The following is a 22,258-nucleotide window of genomic DNA, read 5'->3' on the forward strand; positions in this document are numbered from 1 at the left end:
TGTGTAAGTATAAAATATTGTACTTTATACGTTATAGTCTGGAATAATGGCTGCTGAAAATTCAGCTTGGCCTTCACAGGAATAAATGGCATTTTACATATATGTATAGATAAACACATATATGTAAAATGCCATTTATTCCTGTTTTTTCAGCATCCATTACTCCAGACTTTAGTGTCAAGAGTCTGGACCTGTTTAAAGGCGTGAAAATGTAAGTCTGTCCCTACGATAACAGACCAGCATGCATCTAATAAATTACACGTTCAAGAACATTGTGCAAGTTTACTGCAATAATGGCACCTTGAACTTCACAAACTTTTGAAAAAACAAGAATTTAGTTGATCATGATAAGCGGTCATTGTCACAGTTGTAAACAGGACGGCTTTCTTCTTCCATGCGGGGGTTTGGCGTCACGACGTCCCATCTGGGACTATCATTCTGATAGGCTGATTTAGGGCTCAAGAAACATTTTTTTATTTATTATAAATATTTAAAACAGTTGTTCTGCTTAATATTTTTTTGTGGAAACAATGATGCATTTTTTTTAGAATAATTTTCTGAATAGAAAGCAGCATATAATTGGAAAAACATCATAACAATGTGAAAGTCTTTACTGTCCGTTTTGATCAGTTTAATGTATACTTTCTGAATAAAACTATTACTTTCTTTCAACAACTACAAACAAATCTTACCCTAAACCAGGGGTCTCCAACACGTGGCTCACGAGCTACTAGAAGCTCGTGGCCTGATGGGAGGTAGCTCGACAAGTTTGTTATTTCCAATGTAGGCGCGCGACAAGCGAATTGAAGCGACGTGCTCATTTTTTCCAGGCTCAGCAATATGAAAAAATACCGAATTTTCAGAATGAATAAATCTTGTAGCAGAGCTACATTGTGGAGAAGCAGTAGCAACAACAGACGCCACGGCAAAATCGGACCGAATTTTACTGTAAATAATAAAAGATAAGCTAATATGCATTGTTAAATGTCAGTAATTTAAGCTGAAATATGTCAGGTTCATCTACTATTAAACCTTTTTTAGTAAAATTTCATTTGAACTTGTACATGTTTGTAGATAACATTGCGGCCATCATTTTTAATTTTATTGTTGTAAACAAAAAGTGCATATTGATGCAAATTGTATTTGTTATTTGCTGGTATTCAACATAAAATTTGGTGAATTGATACTTTTTGAACAGGATTCTGTGATAACCGTGATCATTTTGGTCACTATAATTATGAAATCAAATTTTCATGCCATTTCATCTCTAGTTATGATGCACTATAAAATCAACTATAATTGATTTTATAATTGATTTAATAATTAACTATAATTACAGTATAATATGCAAAGTACAATAAAAAAAATATGTATCTCTGTCATTTAAGGGTGACATATATACTGTAGGCCTACAACTACAATAAGGCTCAATCCCAATTCCCCCCCCGGTGGCCCTACCCCTCAATTTTACGCGTTTACGTCTAGGGGTAAGGTGTCCCGATTCTTGTCAAGATCGAGGGGTAGTGCGAAGGGGTAGGGCTACATAGCCCTTAAAACTGAGATTTTTCATAGGCACACTCCAAACGGAGGGCTAAGAGAAAGTTCACGGAATGCATCGCAAATAACCGGCGAGATGGATCGCAAACGGTTAAACATTTAAATTTAGCGCCAGATGATTCCACCACGCACTTCATTTACACTTATAATAACACTATAGTTGTTTAAATTAAGAAATGGAATAATAAATTACCTTTCCGATCAGAAAAGATACATTTCGAGGAAGGGATGATATAATCATCATGTTTATTCAAAGTTAAGAGCAGCTGCGCTGATTGTCAGTCGTTGGCATGGAGAAATCCTGTAAAAACTCTGTAACGGCAGAGCCATCGCCAGCGACTGATGACGTATCGGGTTCATGAAGGGTTTTTCCATTTTGTAGGGGAATATTTCAACCCCTTGGCCCTTGTAACTCTGTTTTAAGGGCCAAGGGGTACACTCGAAAACAAGGGGTAGGGCCAAGGGGATTGAGCCTAAGTCTAAAACAATTTGGATAGAGTTTAATATGAGGGTTATGAGACATTATTTAAGAGATGTATCGTAATTCATAAGTAGCTCTTGGCCACTTTTATTTTTAAAAAGTAGCTCTCAAACGAAAAAAGGTTGGAGACCCCTGCCCTAAACTATTAAACAGTAGTGTATGTATTGTCAAGGTTTAATGCAATTGTAAGCCATTTAGAAATGTAATTGGTTAAGATTACAATTTTACCAAATGAATCCATATAAATATAGTGATTAAGTGCAATTAAAGGGTTAGTTCCCCCAAAAATGAAAATTCTGTCAGTATTTACTCACCCTCATGTTGTTCCAACCCCGTAAGACCTTCTAAGACAAATTAAGATATTTTTGATGAAATCTGAGAGCTGGATCACTCCTCCATTACTAGTCCATAGGCTTCTTGAGGGATTGAAACTTGCTGGCCTCGAAAAGTTATTAAAGACATCGTTAAAATAGTCCAAGTGACTACAGTGGCTCAATCTTAACTTTATCAAGCGACGAGAAAACGTTTTGTGTGCAAAAAAAAAAAAACTAACAAAAATAACGACTTAATTTCAACTATTCACTTCCTTCTCAAAGGGCCTCTAGTCAGTTAACGTAGTGTGATAGCGTAGAGCTACGTCACACGTAGGCTCACTATTGGCCGACGCTGGTCATGTGTGTGATGCGTGTGACGCATAACGCTATTAAACTAGTAGAGGCAGAGAGAGAAGTAAATTAATAGTTGAAATAAAGTCGTTATTTTTGTTGTTTTTTATGCACAAAAAGTGTTCTCGTCGCTTAAGATTGAGCCACTGTAGTCACTTGGACTATTTTAACGATGTCTTTAATAACTTTTCGAGGCCAGCAAGTTTCAATCCCTCAAGAAGCCTATGGACTAGTATGGAGGAGTGCTCCAGCTCTCAGATTTCATCAAAAATATCTTAATTTGTGTTACGAAGATGAACGAAGGTCTTACAGGGTTGGAACAACATGATGGTGAGTAAATACTGACAGAATTTTCATTTTTGGGTGAACTAACCCTTTATGTACTTTACACCCCTGATGTGACAGTCAAACAACCACATTAGTCAGTGTTCATTTATGGCAGTAATGTGATCAAGCTCAATGGTTCTTAGCTCTTTGCACTGATTTGATGGGTGTCTAAACTCACACTCAGTCTGGCAGGAAGCTGTAGGTTATTGGACTCTGATCCACACACTCACTCAGAAACGCATCAACTCACAATGCACAGATCCTCCTCACACATCATCTTAAGATGTTACCAACCCCGCTGATTCACATCCACTCTGGTTTCTCTGTTTGGCCTACAGGTCTTCATGCACATGTTTAACTCCAGTCTTCGCTCTGTAGCGGTTCATCATCATTTCCTTTGTAGAGCATAACAGTACTTTACTGTAGTAAACATAAAATGATTATCTTCCTCTTACTGATTTCTAACAACAGACTACTAACTGACGATTTTAGCGTTGTACTGGTAATATTTAAGGAATGATGATTTTAGCGTTGTACTGGTATAATATTTTAAGGAATATGAGTTAGTTACTCTTCTGATATATTTTTTCCCCATTACGCTATTTTGAAAATGTATTTTTATCTATTTGAATGTGATTTATTAGAATCGTAGTATAATAAACACTCAATGAGGGCAAAATATTTGTACTCGCCTTTTATTTCTTCCCTCTGTTTTTCAGCAAAGAGCTGGCAATGCTGAGAAGTTTGATTATGTGAGTCAATTAGCAAAGGATTACAATAAATCTTTACACTGCAGTTGTTGTTTTTGGCTTTGAGGAACCTATTCTGATTTCTCTTCTGCAGGTCATGAACTTCTTGAAGAAGATGGCGGGAAATGAATATGTTGGTTTCAGCAATGCCACGTATGTTGAGCTGCAATTTCTGATCATAGATCATGTATCAGTCCTCTTTCAGTATCTGTTTTTATCATGGTTGGTTCAATTGAGGCATCTGAATGTTTGCATGATCAATCTTAAATGTTCACCTGATTTAGATTCCAGTCGGAGCGTGAGTCAGGAGACAGGAATTTCGCTATCGGCTACTACCTGAAAGAAAAGAAGGTTAGATTCTCATGGCGTTTTTGAGATGGTTAAGTGTCTTCATCACCCTTGATTTATTGCACCCAGCAATGGGTGCAGTGACTTCTTTGTCTATTTAGGGTACATTTACACGACAACTATGTACTTACTTTGCATGTTTCATGTACAGACACCATGTTCAAAACATCGTTGTGTAAACGGCCCCTTACTTTCTGGAGTGGTTTGTTGTTTTGATCAAAATTTTGACTTTAACCCTTCGTTCTCTTTTATGCAGTGCTTTCCAGATGGCACAGACATGACTGCTGTTCTGGACTTCTACTTTCAGGTGCGTACTGAGATTGCTTTCATCTCTGAGTCACTGTCGGATTGCATCGTAAGGATTATGAACTTTTTGCAAAGCATTCTGGGATTGCCTTCCAAAATGTTGACTTTGTAACTGCCACTATGTAACTTTTGACACTACCATTCAAAAGTGTGTGGTCGTAATCTTTTGTGAATGTTTTTTAATGAAGTCGCTTTTGCTCACCAAGACTGCATTTATTTGATCCAAAAAAAATAATAATGTGAAATATTTTTGCAATATAAATTAACGTTTTTCTGTTTTAATATATTTTTTAAATGTAACGTATTCATGTGAAGGCAAAGCCATTAATCCAGTTTTCACTGTCATGTGATCCTTCAGAAATCATTCTAATATGCTGATTTGGTGCTCAAGAAACATTTCTTATTATTATCAATGTTAACTGTTGTGCTGCTTAATATTTTTTGTGAACTGTGAAACATCAGTATTTATTTGAAATAAATCTTTTGTAACATTACAAATGTCTTTACTGTCACTTTAAATTAATTTAATTTCTCCTTGCTGAATAAAATTTCATATTTCATATTTTATTGAAAATACCCTAAACTTTGTCAAAATAGTATGAAATTGAAATCAAAGCAAGAGCTTGTAAAAATAAAATCAGTGACTTCCTGTTGATGCCCAGCCTTAGTATTGAAAGTTCTGGCGTAGTTTGGCATGGCAGAATGCAGTCTGGTGACCCTGTCCCTTGACTCCTGTCATGTGCCTCTGAGATCATGAGACCTCTCTGATCACACACACAAACACACAAATGGTCTCATTCTTAGATAAGACATTCTGGCCTAATCATATTTCTTATTCACGTGTGTTTATTTGTGAATGCATATGTACAGCTGTGCTCCATTGAGGTAACTTGTGAGAGTGCTAGCGTCATGGCTGCCACGCTGGCAAACGGAGGCTTCTGTCCAATCACAGGCGAGCGCGTGCTGAGCCCCGAGGCCGTGCGAAACACCCTCAGCCTCATGCACTCCTGCGGCATGTATGACTTCTCTGGACAGTTTGCCTTCCATGTAAGTTTTTATGCATGCAGGTTCACACATGCTTAAACACACTCACTAAAAAAAACAAGTTCACATAATACGTTTGCTAACCTAACTCCTGTTATTTTGAGGTACCCAAAGGCCCCATGACATTCCACTTTTTTGTTATATACTGGATGTGGAATAAGGAAAAGGATAGAATTTCACTAAATTTCTACCTGATAAATATTTTACTTGAAATAACTAAAAATATATATATTTATAAAAATGCACATGGGGTTATATTTTATTAATGCCTTTTTAGGACTAGACATTACACCTTTTATAATTCTCCAAAGTAAAAAAAAAACGGTTCTTGAGGGGGTGGATTTAAATAAGAAATATATTTTAGTTGTTTAAGCTTATGTGAATATTTTATCTCTGTTTTAAAACATTTTAAGTCATCTTGAGGCCCCGCTAGATGTTTGCTGAGGCCCTTAGTGGGCTATCTATAATGTATGAGAATATTACAAAAAACACACCCCTCTGAAACGTCCTGTGAAATCCGTGCTTGCAAAGTCTGTGCATTAGATCCGTTCTGGACAATCCACTTGTTTGTTAACATTGTCAGGGTCTGAATCAGGCTCAAATTGGTTTAAAATTGTGGCCATCCTTAATATTTACACTAGATAAGAAGTTAGCCAGCTAACCAATCACAGCACACATATATATATATATATATATATATATATATATATATATATAAATTTTTATTTAACAATCAAACATGATATTTTAGTACACCCCGAAAAAAAAAATCAAGACTTCATAAACGGGAATAATAGGACCATTTTAAAGTACACTTTTACTTTCAAATTAATTAAACAGTTGTATCACTGTACTGTAGTGCACAGTATTTCAGGACAAAACTCTTTTGTCTGTGCAATAATCTTTTCTGAGCAAACACGCCTTCTTTAAATGCTAATCAAGCACGTTATAACATAAAATATGACAACATAACATGAAAATAAAGAACTCTAATAATTCTCAGTGAACTCACCCAGTGTCTTCCAGCCAAACACAACATCTTCAACTATTATTCTAGTATTTGTTTTATGTTATTTTAATGTGTTTCATTTTTGTTCAGGTGGGTCTTCCAGCCAAGTCAGGTGTGGCTGGAGGTATTCTGCTGGTTGTTCCCAATGTGATGGGCATTATGTGCTGGTCTCCACCATTAGACAAACTTGGAAACAGTGTCAGGGGCATCCAGTTCTGCACGGTATGTGAATGTTCTTGTTTCTCACCACACCTACACGCAATATAAACACTTTCATTTATCATTTACTTTAATGGGTAAAAAGTTCTACCCATGTACTGGAAACATGCCTTTGTGAAGAGATGTAAAGTATGTGCTTTTCTCACGATACATGTAAGGCATGTAGGATTGGGCGATATGTCAAACATTCACAATATATTTGCAAACTTCTTTTGCTGGTGATATTTGGTGAAATTTATTTATTTTTATTATTATTATTATTATTTTATTAATACATACCTTACTGACCCCAAATTTTTGAATGCTTAAGTATATTTACCATCAATACAATATAATTATTTATTTTTTATAGAAAGGTCACGTGACAGTAAAGTGACTTTTACATATAAATAAATTCTGTTCTTTTTTATGTTTTTATTCAAATCCTGAAAACATTTACCACAGTTTCTACAAAAATATTATCAAGCACAACCTTTTTTAAAATGAATAATTATAAGAAATGTTACATGTATTTTTGAATTGCAATAATATTTCACAATATTACTGTTTTACTGTGTTACTGTGTTTTTGAACAGTAGTTCAGTTGTTTATCTCTGTTTAGTTATTTATTCATTTAAAAACTGTAAAAAAAATGTTATAGATTATTTTTAACTAGATTATTGAATTATATATTGAAAATTGTCAGAGGCCTTAAGTTATATAGATTTATTCTTTTGTACTGCTAGATTGCTTAGTTGTAGTTACATATCTCCAATCAATACAAGAAATAGAATTTGTGAAATATAATAGAAAATAGAAATATGCTTTTATGCTTTTCTCTATAGCTGTCTTCTCTATTTGCTGCATCCCATGCCCATCGTATAACTTTTGAAATGTTCAGAATCTGTCAGTGTTATTTTAAGGTCCTTCTGAGAACCAGCACTGGTCCAGGGTCTGAATATCTCCACAGCCTTTCTCAGACCCTTGTTAAAGGGCAAGGAGTCTATAATTAGTCCCTGTCTGGGACTCCTTAGTGGGTACAGTCTGACTCGGAATGACCCCGGAAAAGGAACCAGAGCTAATTGATGGAGTTAATTAAAGGGTGGGCAGTTAGACCAGAATTTTATGTCATGGAATAAACAGTTTGACACATTTTTACAGTTTCACGGTCACAGTAAGTCTGGCTAGTCAGGAGGTCACAAAAGAGCAAATGGGCGTAATATTAGACATTCAGACGTTCCTGCCAACTCTTCCTTAGTTTCTAACAAATTCAGGGAGTGTTCTGAATATTTGAACCCTTTAAATCATAGTTTATAAGGTGAACTGCAGTTTCAAGGTCAGCTTCAAGGTTTAACTACTTGTGTTACACAAATTTATTATTTCAACAAAATATTTCTGGGTTTCTGATGGTAGAACAAAAACTAATTTTACAAATATATTATACACATACACATCTATTATTTCTACTACTTCTACTACTACTAATAGTTTATTAGTATAAGGACTTAAAAACATTATCTTAGCTGAAAGGCTAAAATTGAGATGTAGAACATGGTAATTTGCTAAGACTTTCTTTTCTGAAATTGAATATACTTTAATTGAAATAAAGAACATAGCTAAAAATGTGGTTTCTCCGAACCCTAAAATAAAATATAAAATATATTAAACTGGTGTTTCACAATTACAGTGGAAGTCTAATGGAAAGGCAACTGTAACTTTTGCTTATGCCTAAAACAATGGAGTAAATCATTTCCTAATTAACATCACACTTCTAAACCTTAAAGGGATAGTTCACTTTGAAATTAATTTAATGTTTGATATGTTTTAGCTCACATCAAGAGCATCCAAGATGTAGGTGTCTTTGTTTCCACAGTATTTTACATTTTTATATTTTTAGGTCAAACCGTTCTTGTCTGTCAGTCATATAATGGAAGTCTATGGTCACCACCTTAAAGAGCATGCACAGAGAAGTCTAAATTAAACATGATTTAATGACTCGAAAATGTAAGTACACATTGATGGCCTAAGACACGAAAAAGAGTGGTTTGTGTGAGAAAACGAACAGTATTTATATCGTTTTTACCTCTTGTAACTACAGCCACGTGCAAGTCATCTCAGGGCGTGGGCATTTGGTCTGCGCAAGCGCCGGAAGTGATCTCTCGTGCGTGTACGTCACTCATTGTTTACACAGAGATTTTGGAAGGTTTACCTTTCACTGTGATGATCTAAACATATTTAGATATACAGGAAATCGCACTGGAAGACGATTTTGATTTATCAACAGACAACGTTGAATTTGTTTTCACACAAAAAAAAACAATGAGTGACGTAAACGTGTGAGAGATCACTTCCGGGGCGTTCCGGTGCTTGCCGGCACTTGCGCAGACCAAAGCGCCCACACCCTCAGATCACTTGGACGTGGCTGTGGTTACAAGAGGTAAAAACGATATAAAAACTGTTAGTTTTCTAACACATACCGCTCGTTTCGTGCCTTAGGCCATCAATGTGTACTTAGATTTACGAGTCATTAAATCATGTTCCCATTCAGGGAACTTCGAGCTGCGTGTAAACGCCGTGGGAACGCCTCTGCGTGACGAGTCATGAAGCACGTATGAAATCTGTCCAATGGCGAGACGGAACGTCATAGGCGGGGTGACGTATCGACCAGGAAACTATAAAGCATCCCCGAAACACAAGCGCAACAGCTTCTGAGTCTTCACAAGCGCTCTATGTATGAATTTTGTCTGTCTGTCTAATATTGTATATTTATATATATTGATATGGCGAGCAAACAACAGCAGAAAGTGTGTTCATCCCTGCCCTCGCTTCATCACGGGTGGGGATACACACGATCTGTGTGTTGTTTGTTTGGGAGTGCAGCATGCTCAGTCGGCTCTCGAGGGGGCCGGCTGTGCACTGCGAGTGTCTGCCCATGAAGACACTTCGCTCCCGCCGGGCACTCTTCGAGGAGAGTGGTTCGGTGCGCGCTCCCCGCGGCTCGGGTCCCGCTGCTGCCGAGGCACAGCGAAGGCTTGCGTCGTGGGGATCGCGGATGGATCTATCAGCGGGGATTGAGACGGGCCCCGCCCTTTCTCTGCCCTTACCTGGTAGATCCAGTGCCTCAGTTCTCGCTGCGGGAGTCCGCGTTGCGGTTTTTCCTGCCCGGGCTGAGGCGCCATCACTTCAATTATCCAGTTCTGAGGAGCTGGATGTTGAAAGTGTGGATGCAGAGTCTATGGACTCAGTGGGGCGTTTGCCATCCCAGTCTCCCGCGAATGTAGTAAAAATAAAGGGAAAAAAAAAAAAAAAAATGGAGGTTTTTGACTCGGGCTGTGGAAAAATTAACCATTGAATGGCCAGTTGAGAAACAAGAGTCGAGAGAGTAAAATGGATGAGAGATTTTTAATATCACACTCACTACCTCCATGCCGGTGTTTGCCTTTCTTCCCCGATCTACACACCGAGGTGTGTAGATCGTGGAACAAACCAGTGTCAGCTAGAATTTTGACACACCAGACCTCTATGTATGCTAATATTGCTGGGTCTAGGAGATATGAGTGAGGGGGAGGTCGTCGGCACTGACGTGATTAATGAGATACTGCGTCAGGCGGCAGATATTTCTCTCCGTGCCACCAAGGAGACGGCCAGATCAGTCGGCCGCTCTATGGCAGCCCTGGTGGCCACGGAGAGGCATCTGTGGCTAAATCTGGCTAATATGAAGGAGAAAGATAAAGCGTTTCTCCTGGATGCGCCGCTGTCGTCCGGGAAAAAAACAGGCAGCGGCGCTCCAGAAATGTCTCCCCCTCCGTACTCATCCTTCGGGGGCTGCTGGGCGAGAGCAGCCCCGCCCGTCGAGAGAGCGTCGCGTCTCGGGCTCCTCCCCAGCAAAACTGGGCTGAGACGCGGCGTTCTCAGGCGAGGTCTTCCCGGGATAGAACCGATCTGAGGACGGTTATTGTCGCCAGGAAGGCTTCGTCGAAGAAGTCCTGACGCCACTGGTGTCAGGCTACTGAGGGTGGTCCCCACCGTGAGACAGAGGTGTTCGCCGCTGAATCCGGCGCCCGCTCTCTCTCGGTGCCCTCAGGGGTTCGTTCTGCCAACCCTGCCTGTAATGGGGGGTGCAGACGGTCCCAGCGAGCGATTTCCCGAGGGACGCTCGTTTGCTCCGAGGAGCGATACAGAACGGTCGTTAAACCCTGCCTGTGCGCGGTCACAGGGCGCTGTTTCTGTTTTTAAAAACTACTCCAGAGGCCAGTCTCGAGAGACTGGTACCCTTAGTAGAATTTCTGGTAGAATGGGGAAGTCTTCCAAATATATCTCGTTGGGTCCTGCAGACTATCGAACGCGGGTACGCGATCCAGTTCAGGTCGCGTCCACCTCGTTTCCGGGGGGTTTTGCCCACAGTGGTGACCCCCGAGCAGGCTCTGGTTATGGAACAAGAAGTGAAAGCTCTGCTAATGAAGGGGGCGATAGAACGAGTTCTTCCTCCCGACAGAGAGCTGGGGTATTACAGCCGGTACTTCATTGTTCCAAAGAAGGATGGGCGGCTGCGTCCGATTTTAGACCTGCGCCTCTTAAATCGGTCAGTAGGGAAGCTCAAGTTCTAAATGCTGACTCTCAAGCAGATCGTGTCACAGATCAGGTCCGAGGACTGGTTTGTCACGATAGACCTAAAAAAAGACGCGTACTTCCATATCTCCATCCTTCCGCAACATCGTAAGTTCCTGAGGTTCGCTTTTTGGGGCGAAGCGTACCAATATCGGGTCCTTCCATTCGGCCTAGCGTTATCTCCTCGAACCTTCACGGAATGCATGGACGCGGCCTTGGCCCGCTGCGTCTCCAGGGCATTCACATTTTAAATTACATCGACGATTGGTTGATTCTGGCTCAATCGGAGCATCAGGCGATTCGGCATCGAGATGCCGTCCTCGCCCACATCAGAAGGTTGGGGTTGAGACTCAACGCTAAGAAGAGTGTGCTTTCGCCAGTTCAGCGGACCACTTTTCTAGGCGTGGTATGGGATTCGACGACGATGCAGGCACGTCTGTCGCCGGCTTGTATAGCCTCGATTATCTCGACTGTCAAGCAAGTGAAGCTAGGCCAGTCACTCACTGTAAAGGAATTCCAGAGAATTCTGGGTCTGATGGCAGCAGCATCCAACGTGTTACCGTGCGGCCTGCTGTACATGAGACCACTACAGTGGTGGCTCAAGACCAAGGGGTTCTCCCCGAGGGGAAAGCCGCTCCGCAAGATCAAGGTCACGCGACGTGGTCTCCGTGCCCTGGCTATGTGGAAAGAACCTTGGTTCCTGTCCCTGAGACCTGCGCTGGGAGCCCCGTGTCGCCGGGTAACGGTGACGACGGATGCCTCTCTCACGGGCTGGGGAGCGATCATGAGTGGTCGCTCGGCCCGCGGGTTGTGGCAAGACCATCATCTCCGATGGCATATAAATTGTCTAGAGATGATGGCGGTGTTTCAGGCTCTGAAACACTTTCTCCCAGACCTCAGAGATCATCATGTTCTTGTCCGGTCAGACAACATGTCTGTGGTCTCTTACATAAACCACCAGGGGGGTCTGCAGGGACCCGTTCTGCTGAACCTGCCTGTGAGGGTGGGCGCAGACGGTCCTAGCGAGTGGTTTCCCGAGGGAAGCTCGTTTGCTCCGAGGAGCGATACAGAACAGTCGTTAAACCCTGCCTGTGCGCGGTCACAGGGCACTGTTTCTGTCTCTATAATTACTCCAGAGGCCAGTCTCGAGAGACTGGTACCCTTAGTGGAATTTCTGGCAGAATGAGAAAGTCTTCCAAATATATCTCGATGGGTCCTGCAGACTATCGAACGCGGGTACGCGATCCAGTTCAGGTCACGTCCGCCTCGTTTTCGGGGGATTTTGCCTACAGTGGTATCCCCCGAGCAGGCTCTGGTCATGGAACAAGAGGTGAAAGCTCTGTTACTGAAGGGGGCGATAGAACGAGTTCTACCCCCCGACAGAGAGTTGGGGTATTACAGCCGTTACTTCATTGTTCCAAAGAAGCTAACGATATACGCCTCCCTCACGGGCTGGGGGCGATCATGAGTGGTCGCTCAGCCCGGGGTCTGTGGACTTTCTCCCAGACCTGAGGGGTCACCATGTTCTTGTCCGGTCAGACAGCACATCGGGGGTCTTTTTATAGACCATCAAGGGGGTCTGCGCTCATGTCCATTATTCAGGCTAGCGCCAGATCCTTCTGTGGGCCCAGGGGAAGCTTCTTCTTTGGCGATTTTATATCCCAGGATATTTAAATCGGGGAGCAGACATCCTGTCGAGGCAGGGGCCGAGGCCCGGGGAGTGGAGACTCCACCCCGAGGTGGTGGAGCTCCTATGGAGTCATTTCGGTCATACCGAGGTAGGCCTATTTGAATCCAGGGACTGAGACACTGCATGCTGTGGTTTCTCTGTATCCACCAGCCCCTCTGGGGTTGGATGCGATGGTACAGGAGTGGCCGAGGTCACCCCTGTACGCATTTCCCCCGATTGCTCTGCTCCCAGGAGTTCTGGAGAGGGTTCACCGAGTCGGGGTCTTTCTACTGTTAGTAGCCCCGCGTTGGCCGGCCCGAGTATGGATGCGGGTCGATACTTCACCCCCGCCCAGATCTATGGAGGTTGTGGCTTGGCCTCTGAGGGGGCCCAGCTCATAGAATCGGGTCTCTCGACTGAGGTCGTGGAGACCATCCTCCAATCCAGAGCTCCGTCCACGAGGAGATTATATGCCTTGAGGTGGCAATGTTTCACCTCTTGGTGGGGAGAACACCAGTTGGACCCAGTTAACTGCCCGGTGTGGCGGTGCTGGAATTCCTTTGGAGCATTTCTCCACAGGGTTATCCCACTCCACACTAAAGGTGTATGTGGTGGCCTATCTGCTTACCACGTCCCTTTGAGTGGAGCTTTTCACGGGAGATACCCATTGGTAATTCTTTTTCTTCGTGGTATTGTGAGGTCAGACCAAGAGAAACTAATCTGCTCTGCCCTCTGAGGGCTCTAGATGCTTATGTCCACAGAGCTGCCCTGTGGAGAAAGCCTGAACAGTTATCTGTTTGTTTTGGACCTCCGAAGAAAGGTTGTCCCGCATCTGAGCAGAGGTTGAGTAAGTGAGTGGTCGAGGCCATCTCATTTGCATATGAGTCCGCCGGTCAGCCTTCTCCTTTGGCTGTCTGGGCTCACTCAACCAGGGGTATGGTAGCTCCGCTCCAGGGGCGCAGGTGCTTTCGTCTAATTATGTGCCTGATTTCATACAACGGACACCTGCTCGCATGGCGGCGTTGGTATTAGCGTTCCCACGGCGTTTACACGCAGCTCGAAGTTCCCTGAATGGGAACGTCTCTGGTTACGTATGTAACCCTAGTTCCCTGAAGGGAACGAGACGCTGCGTGTCTATGCCATACTCCCAGCATGCCCGTGAGCGCTTGCTTCAGTCCTATCAGAAGCTGTTGCGCTTGTGTTTCGGGGATGCTTTATAGTTTCCTGGTCGATACGTCACCCCGCCTATGACGTTCCGTCTCGCCATTGGACAGATTTCATACGTGCTTCATGACTCGTCACGCAGAGGCGTTCCCACGGCGTTTACACGCAGCGTCTCGTTCCCTTCAGGGAACTAGGGTTACATACGTAACCAGAGACGTTTAATTTGGACTTCTCTGTGCATGCTCTTTGAGGTGGTGACCATAGACCTCCATTAAGAACGGTTTGACCTAAAAATATAAGAATTGAAAATACTGTGGAAACAAAGACACCTACATCTTGGATGCCCTTGAGGTAAAATAAAACATATCAAAAATTAATTTCAAAGTGAACTATCCCTTTAAGATGTCACCTTTTTGTGATGTCACAGGTTTATTTTGATTTACATTTTCAAAATGGCAACATAAAAATAAATCAACAACATACTAAACATAAACAAGGAAGGGATACTGTTGGCACTGCTTGAAATGTCACCTTTAAAGACTATATAAATGATCACATGGACTAAACCTCAGATGACCCTGAAAACAGGAACCGGAGAAGTTTAAAGACATTGTTTGTGATGAAGTTTAATTTCAGCATTATGATGGGACTAAGGGCTCTAATGAAAACTTGAAATGCGCTGTACAATCTCCTGCCACTTAGCAGACCACAGAGACACTCAACGCAGACATACAGTTGAGGCCCCGTCCACACTACTGCGTTTTCGTTTAAAAACGAAGAATTAAAACGAAAACGATCTCCGTCCAGACCAGCGTTTTACCTGCGTATTAGAATTTATCTCCATCCACACTAAAACGACTGAAAACGTGGATCACGTGACCATTCACCAACACTGGGCATGCGCGTGCCGGTGTAAACAGTGGTTGGCGAATCAGGGAAGGATACGTCATGACTGATGACACCCAATCATAGAGCCGAGCGTGAGCCTCTGCGTCATCGTTTGTAAACTCCTCCGTTTTGTCTCGTCCACACTAAAACGCCCTCCGGAGATTCAAAACGCAAAACGCAGCTGCAGCGTTTCTAAACTTCTCCGTTTTAGGTCTTCGGTTTTCCCGTTTTAGTCTGGACAGGAGGTGCAAACGTAGCAAAAGGTCTCCGTTTTTAAACGAAAACGCAGTAGTGTGGACGAGGCCTGAGTGTGCGCTATGAGCCTTTGACCTCTCAGAATGACTCCTGTGGCTTTCTGTCCTGTTGTAGGATCTGGTGTCCTTGTTCAACTTTCACAACTATGACAACCTGAGGCACTTTGCCAAGAAGCTCGATCCTCGCCGAGAGGGAGGAGACCAGCGGGTGAGTGTCCTTTTCTATTTGCCAGCCAGCCTTGCCCTCCCCACGTGCCCCATAGGAGCGTTACACCACCTCTTGTATGATAGACGGCACATAATAATTTACTTAAGACTCTGAAGCTGAGAATACTGCAGAGAAAGCTTATTTTCACTAAACACCTGATACAAGGCCCAGAGTCAGACACCATGCCCCCTGCTGGAGCATTGTGACATTATATACCTAAAGCAACGAAAAACGAGAAAAACTTAGATTCGTCAAAGTTCTGAGCACTGCATGAGATTTTAATTTTGCATGTTAAGTGCTACCTCATAATTTCCCATGTTTTATGCCATTTTAGCCAACAAGATATTTGTTTTTGTTTGCTTGCTTCAGTCTGCATCCTTAGATTCATAATCAGCTGGCCCAGATGGAATCTGTAGACTTTTTCCACAAATCTGTGGAATGAATTATAACGCATAGCTCTTTTCTAAAAAAAATAGGAATATTTCAACCTAAATACAGACCGATTTTAAAAATCAATGTAGAGACAATTTTACTGTTGAAAAAAGTACTAAAAATAAAAAAAAACGTGTTTTACAGATTTGTGCAAACCCAGTTATTTAATAATAAAATGATAAATACAATAATGCACACACACATATATACACTCACCTAAAGGATTATTAGGAACACCATACTAATACTGTGTTTGACCCCATTTATCCTTCAGAACTGCCTTAATTCTACGTGGCATTGATTCAACAAGGTACTAAAAGCACTCTTTAGAAATGTTGGCCCATAATGATAGGATAGCATCTTGCAGTTAATGGAGATTTGTGGGATGCACATCCAGGGCACTAAGTTCCCGTTCCACCACATCCCAAAGATGCTCTGTTGGGTTGAGATCTGGTGACTGTGGGGGCCATTTTTGTACAGTGAACTCATTGTCATGTTCAAGAAACCAATTTGAAATAATTCGAGCTTTGTGGCATGGTGCATTATCCTGCTGGAAGTAGCCATCAGAGGATGGGTACATGGTGGCCATAAAGGGATGGACATGGTCAGAAACAATGCTCAGGTAGGCCGTGGCATTTAAACGATGCCCAATTGGCACTAAGGGGCCTAAAGTGTGGCAAGAAAACATCCCCCACACCATTACACCACCACCACCAGCCTGCACAGTGGTAACAAGGCATGATGGATCGTCTGGCACCAACAACCATGCCACGCTCAAAATTGCTTAAATCACCTTTCTTTCCCATTCTGACTTGACCAGGACCACACCCCTAAATCCATTGAAGCAACTGCCATGTGATTGGCTGATTAGATAATTGCATTAATGAGAAATTGAACAGGTGTTCCTAATAATCCTTTAGGTGAGTGCATAAATGTATGTATGTGTGCATTCTTGTATTTATCATAATATTCTATATTATTTGTGCTCAGATTCCGTGTGGGACTGGTCATCAGTTAATATAATGATCATGACTTACTGACTACCAACACCTAAATGAGGCTTTTGCAATTTCTGTGATGATAAGACGCACCTGTTTTTGACATTTTCCCAGCTGTGTGAATAGAAGCGCGTGCTCGCTTTGTGATTGGATGTTTGTTTATGTTGACTTTGAAATCTTTTCACACATCACCCTATTGATCAGTGTGAGTCTCACACTTTTCTCTGGAGGCCCCTAAAAAAACTAATCTGTTCTCTGTGTTGCTCAACACAGCAGCAAATCTTTGGACCCCTGGATTGCGAGAGCCTTCAGAAAGAGCTGGCTCTCAAAGACACTGTGTGGACAAAAGTGTCGCCCACTGAGTGCAATGAGGACAGCTCCACTACTGTAGTCTATAGGATGGAGAATGTCGGAGATGGCAACTAAAACTGACCTGAATCACCTCGACGAGCTTTTTGACAATATATTTTTTTTGTAAATTAACAGTTATTTATTTTCAATGAATCTCATTCTGGACACGTGTATGGTTTGTCACTAGACACTGTATCTTTCTCGGTGAATATGAATGACTATGGTTGAGGATATGTGCCTTGGCTTCTGTTTTATCTATCTGTGCTGTCGCCTAAAGCAATACAGCTTGGTGGACGTTATATGCGGTGTGATTTATAGGCTCTTTATTCTCTCAAAGCCCAGCAGTTTTTTTTTGTTTTTGTTGGAAGTTTAGGTTTGGCTTCTGAATGGAGACTGCAGATGGTTTTGTTTTTCATTACAATTGCATGTTGTGGTCATGCATAATTGACCGCCTCTTACCACACATTTGTCTTTTGAGTCTTCTTTTGAGTCTTTCGGTATGGCCTTTAACTTGGTGTCACGAGCACATGAATGTTCTGCAGGAAGCACTGTACAGGTGGCCGGAAAGTATGACCTTCAGTCAGAATTACAGCAATAGTTAACCCAAAAAGTCATTATTTGCTTACCCTCATGTTGTTTTGACCCCCATATGTAGTTGTTGTTGTTGTTGTTATTGTTTTTCTGTGGAACACAAAAGTACATTTTTGAAGTTCAAAAATTCAAAATGTTTATCAAACTGTTGCGATTAGTGCCTAAAGTGGTTTTATTATTGGAAAGATGGTGCCCTTATCAGTAAGTTAAGTATTATATATCTATATATTTTTTATATGCATGTTGCTAAAGTAAGCAATAGCTACTCCAAAAATTTAAATATTCAGTATTTACTCGCCCTCATGTCATTTTGACCCTGTATGTTGACTTTAAAACGTAAATTCAAACGACTTTAAAATGTAAATTTTTGAAGAATTTTAAATGCATGTAGCTTTTTTCCCATACTTCATCCAAAACACTAGCCTGGGTTTCCCCATTCTGCCTTGCCACAGCGCGATTTTATTCGCGCTGCTAGGCAGTCTGGATACCATGAACCAAGTTTTCCCCTGAAATAGGGAACCAATCACAGAACGGGGAGGGAGCACAGGCGCATTTGATAGACATTCGTAGCACCCAATAATACGGCTCTGGGCATTTCGTAAACCAAATACGTTTACGTAAACCTTTTTCTCGTTTACGTAAAAAAACGTTTTTTTTACGTTTACGTAAAAAAAAAAGAGAAGAGCTTATTCACTGAAAATCTTTTGAAAATGACAAATTTTCTGCTTGTTCTTCACACAAAACTATTATATGACTTCAAAACACTTGGGGCCCTATCATACACCCAGCGCAAAGTGTATTTTGCTAGTTTCAGCCCGACACAGTTATCATTTTCACATTTTGCGCCACGTTTTTTAAAATGCAAATGCATTTGCTCCTATTTGGGCGTGCTGGTCTGAAAACGATGTGTGTTCAGGCACTGTTGCGCACTATTAACTGTTGGTGCGTTGCCATTTTGAGGCAACTAAATTGACCAACAAAAACCTGGTCTAAAGTCAATGGCGCAATTTATTTATTTTTGTTATTTAAAGAGCGCGTTAGTAATGCCTGGGTTTTACTAACCCAGGTTTACTAACCATAGGTGGGTCCACAACACGCGTACTCTGCTTATTACGTATGCAGGGATGTAATGTGCAGCACACAAAATAGCCAAATATTAAAAATAAAAGGATTACAATGTAAAGGATTATTATTGTGTACATAAAGATATGGTGGAATCCGGCTTGACATGTAGATGGTCTGCTTTAACCTCGCTCACGAGCAGATCCGTTTGCGCTCTGGAGAAGCGCGCAGTCTTTCCGCTTGCAAATTCCACCATGTAAATAGCGAATCCGCCATGACGCAAATGGTTTTTAAAGGGAATGAGAGATGAGACTCTGATTGGTTTTCTTCATGTTATGCCCGAAACACACTTATTACTTTTAGATGCGCCCGACCACTTTTCCCATCGTTAAACCTTCGCAAGTGGATTTGGACACGCCCTAAGGGCACCTGTGCTTTAGAACATGCACTTAGATCATTAACATAGGGCCCTTGGAATGAAGTGCGCAAGTCATGTACTGTCTATTTATATATTAGTGGTTGCACAGACTAGTTGACTACAGTCCTCTGCCATGACGCTTTAAGCTTGACTATTGACAAGTCTCTGATCATGACCTATAGAGGGCGCAACAGGATAAGAAATCTTTGAAGTCCACTTTTACAGATTGACAGGTTGCTTTGAAATGTTGTTCTATTGAAAAGAGCTGCATGAAGGTTTAACATGGGGAAGTATTTAACTTTTTGGTTGAACTATTCCATAATTGCTTCTCCCTTAGGACACAGTGTGATCCAAAAGTAAGGTTAAAAAGGACTTGTTGATCCAAACTAGTTACTGATTTTTACACAATGCGTTTCTACTGAATTGCTTGTCTTGATGTGTCCGTGTCCTGAGAGCGCTGTTGTAATGTGCAGTTCTTGTATCATAGAGCTCCACTAGTACTGCTCAGCATCTGGATGAAACCGGCTGTCAGGCTGTCTTTGCAGCCTTATTTAAGGTGAAATCAATAATGTTACAAACCTTCCACTGTTTCGTCTGCTCTGTCTACTCTCATATATTATTGCTAAAAACATTAATGCACCTTGATAATTCAGAATGTCGGTTTATATCAAACTAAGCTTTGTTTTATTATTGGAAATATGCTGCCTTTATTAGGTTTTTAAGTATTATATATATATTTGTTTTTTTACAGTATGTGCTGCAAGAAAATCTTTTAATTTGTTTTAATTAATTATATATCTATATATACAGTACATATATGTTGTAATCAAAATTATTAAACCCCCATTCAACCCAAAACTTTTGCAATAAACAAATCAAACATAAGTAATAGAAATAGCTCAACAAAACAAATGTTTTATGGAATGGATTCCCCAAATTCAACTGAAAATGCAACTTTTAATGACTTCTGCAGTCTCAAAATTATTCATGGCAAGCATCTTTAGTACTTAGTAGAACACTGCAAACGAGATGTAAAGCCAGATAACAGCTTCTGACTGGAATCTTAGGCCATTCCTCATGAGAAATGGCTTCCAGTTCAGGAATATTTTGGGGTTTCTTTGAAATTTTTTGTATTCTGTTCCTTGTATGTGAAGGGCGATGATAACTTTTCTTTATTTCTAACATGCAGTCAAACGTGACACTCAACAAATATCCAGTGTTCTAGCTCGAGCACACCTGTTGCAGCTAATGAAGCCCTTGATTATTTGCATTAGGTGTGCTTGAGACAACACCTGTTTTGCAGATTTGTGCTGTGTTGAGGGATTCTAATCATTAAAAAGTTGTATTTTTTTAATTTGAGGAAACCATTTGTTGTGTTGAGCTATTTCAATGACTTTTGTTTGATTAGTTCATTGCAAAAAAATGAGAGTCTACATTTTGTAAATTACGATTTGCAGTGGGTGTTGAACAATTTTTATTACAACTGTGTACATATTAATGTTTACATTATAAATTTATTTTATTTTTGTGTAATTTACTATGTGCTTTCACAAGCTTGTGTATATACACATTCTAAACAGTGCTGGGTTGTTTTAACCCAAATTTGGTTAAAATATGGACAAACCCAAATGTTGGGTTAAAAATGTAATTTAAAATTTTAACCCAACTTCAACTTTCACTTTCAACTGTAATTTTTTTAATGATATTTTTAACCCAACATTTGGGTTTGTCCATATTTTACCCAAATTTAGGTTGAAACAACCCAGCATTTTTTAGAGTGTAGTATATTGGCAGAAACTGTTTCACTATTTGTGTGTGTGTCTTCAGACATATGCTTTTTAGGAGAAGTGTTCTCATGATCTTACTGATCTCTTAAACAGTCAATATGAGTTTATCGCTTGAGAAAGCTGCTCGCTCTGATTACTTGAACTGGTCTGAACAGAACGGCTGTCAGAATTCTTCATCACAATATATATTCTCATCTGATTTCACTCATAATGTCATACCAGTTCTGATTATTTTCTCTTGTTTTCTCATTGTGTATCCATGTCATTTGTTCTGGTTTTCTTTTTTTGTATCATTAATAAATGCATTTAATATCATCACATTGTTACCTGAAATCAATTGCTTTCGCTTTTGTTGCTGTTTTTTGGAAAATGATGAAGGGACAAAATTTTATTTATTTGTTTTCTAAAGTGTGTCTCTCAAAAAAAAATTGCACCCTTGATTGCTAGAGTGCCATAGTTTTACTTTTAAAAAGGCCTGTTTGACCACAGCCTGCATGAACACCACAGGTTTATGACTCCTGGGGCCTGTACCATGATGGTAGTTGAACAAACTCAGGGTTGCAGGATTAGTTTCAAGTTGACAAAACCAAAGCAATCCAACCAGGCTTTGTTGTTGGCTGATCATCAAATTTCTCTGTCAACTCAGGCTTTGGTCCAGAATTTAGTAGTTTAGGTGTGACATCAGTAGCGAACAGCCAATCACATGCTGAGAAAGAGTGAGCCTCATTCAAAACTCATTGAAATTAATTTCTCGCGAGAGAAGCAGCGCAATCCACTTAATAAATAAAAGTATTAAAATATTAAGAATTTAAACAAATTTACACAGCAAGAAGAAAATAGCTGTCTATGAAAGAGGAAAACTAAAAGAAAGTCTCGTTACTGTATATCAGTGCAAGTAAAAGTTGTGAAGTTAGTTTATACAGTTGATAAAGGTATAATTGAACATTTAAGCTCACATGTAGTCATTTTGTAGCTTCATTTATTGATTCTAAAGCACATTTATATTACCTTAATATATATTTAAACTAGGGCTGTGCAAAAGTTAATTGCGATTAATCGCATCCAAAATAAAAGTCTGTTTTACATAATATATTTGAGTGTGCTGTATATAATTATTTTGTATATATAAATACCTATGCATGCA

At 40.7% G+C, this 22,258-nt stretch overlaps 1 protein-coding gene across 5 annotated transcripts in view; it reads left to right on the forward strand.

Moving 5' to 3' along the window:
• Positions 1–22,258, forward strand: part of glsb (glutaminase b) — a 67,959-nt gene that overhangs the window by 37,052 nt on the left and 8,649 nt on the right. For 2 of the 5 annotated variants that reach the window (XM_039669251.2, XM_039669252.2), the window contains exons 8-14: positions 3,750–3,782; positions 3,874–3,932; positions 4,064–4,130; positions 4,384–4,434; positions 5,304–5,480; positions 6,577–6,708; positions 15,383–15,475. In XM_039669251.2, the coding sequence (XP_039525185.2) occupies positions 3,750–3,782; positions 3,874–3,932; positions 4,064–4,130; positions 4,384–4,434; positions 5,304–5,480; positions 6,577–6,708; positions 15,383–15,475 (612 nt within the window). Of the gene's footprint in view, positions 1–3,749; positions 3,783–3,873; positions 3,933–4,063; positions 4,131–4,383; positions 4,435–5,303; positions 5,481–6,576; positions 6,709–15,382; positions 15,476–17,178; positions 21,430–22,258 lie in introns of those variants that run through there. The other 3 variants (XR_016169260.1, XM_039669254.2, XM_039669255.2) reach the window with 3 other exon arrangements.

This window comes from Pimephales promelas, chromosome 7, assembly GCF_988280905.1.
Source record: "Pimephales promelas chromosome 7, fPimPro1.hap1.1, whole genome shotgun sequence".
Lineage (NCBI taxonomy): Eukaryota > Metazoa > Chordata > Actinopteri > Cypriniformes > Leuciscidae > Pimephales > Pimephales promelas.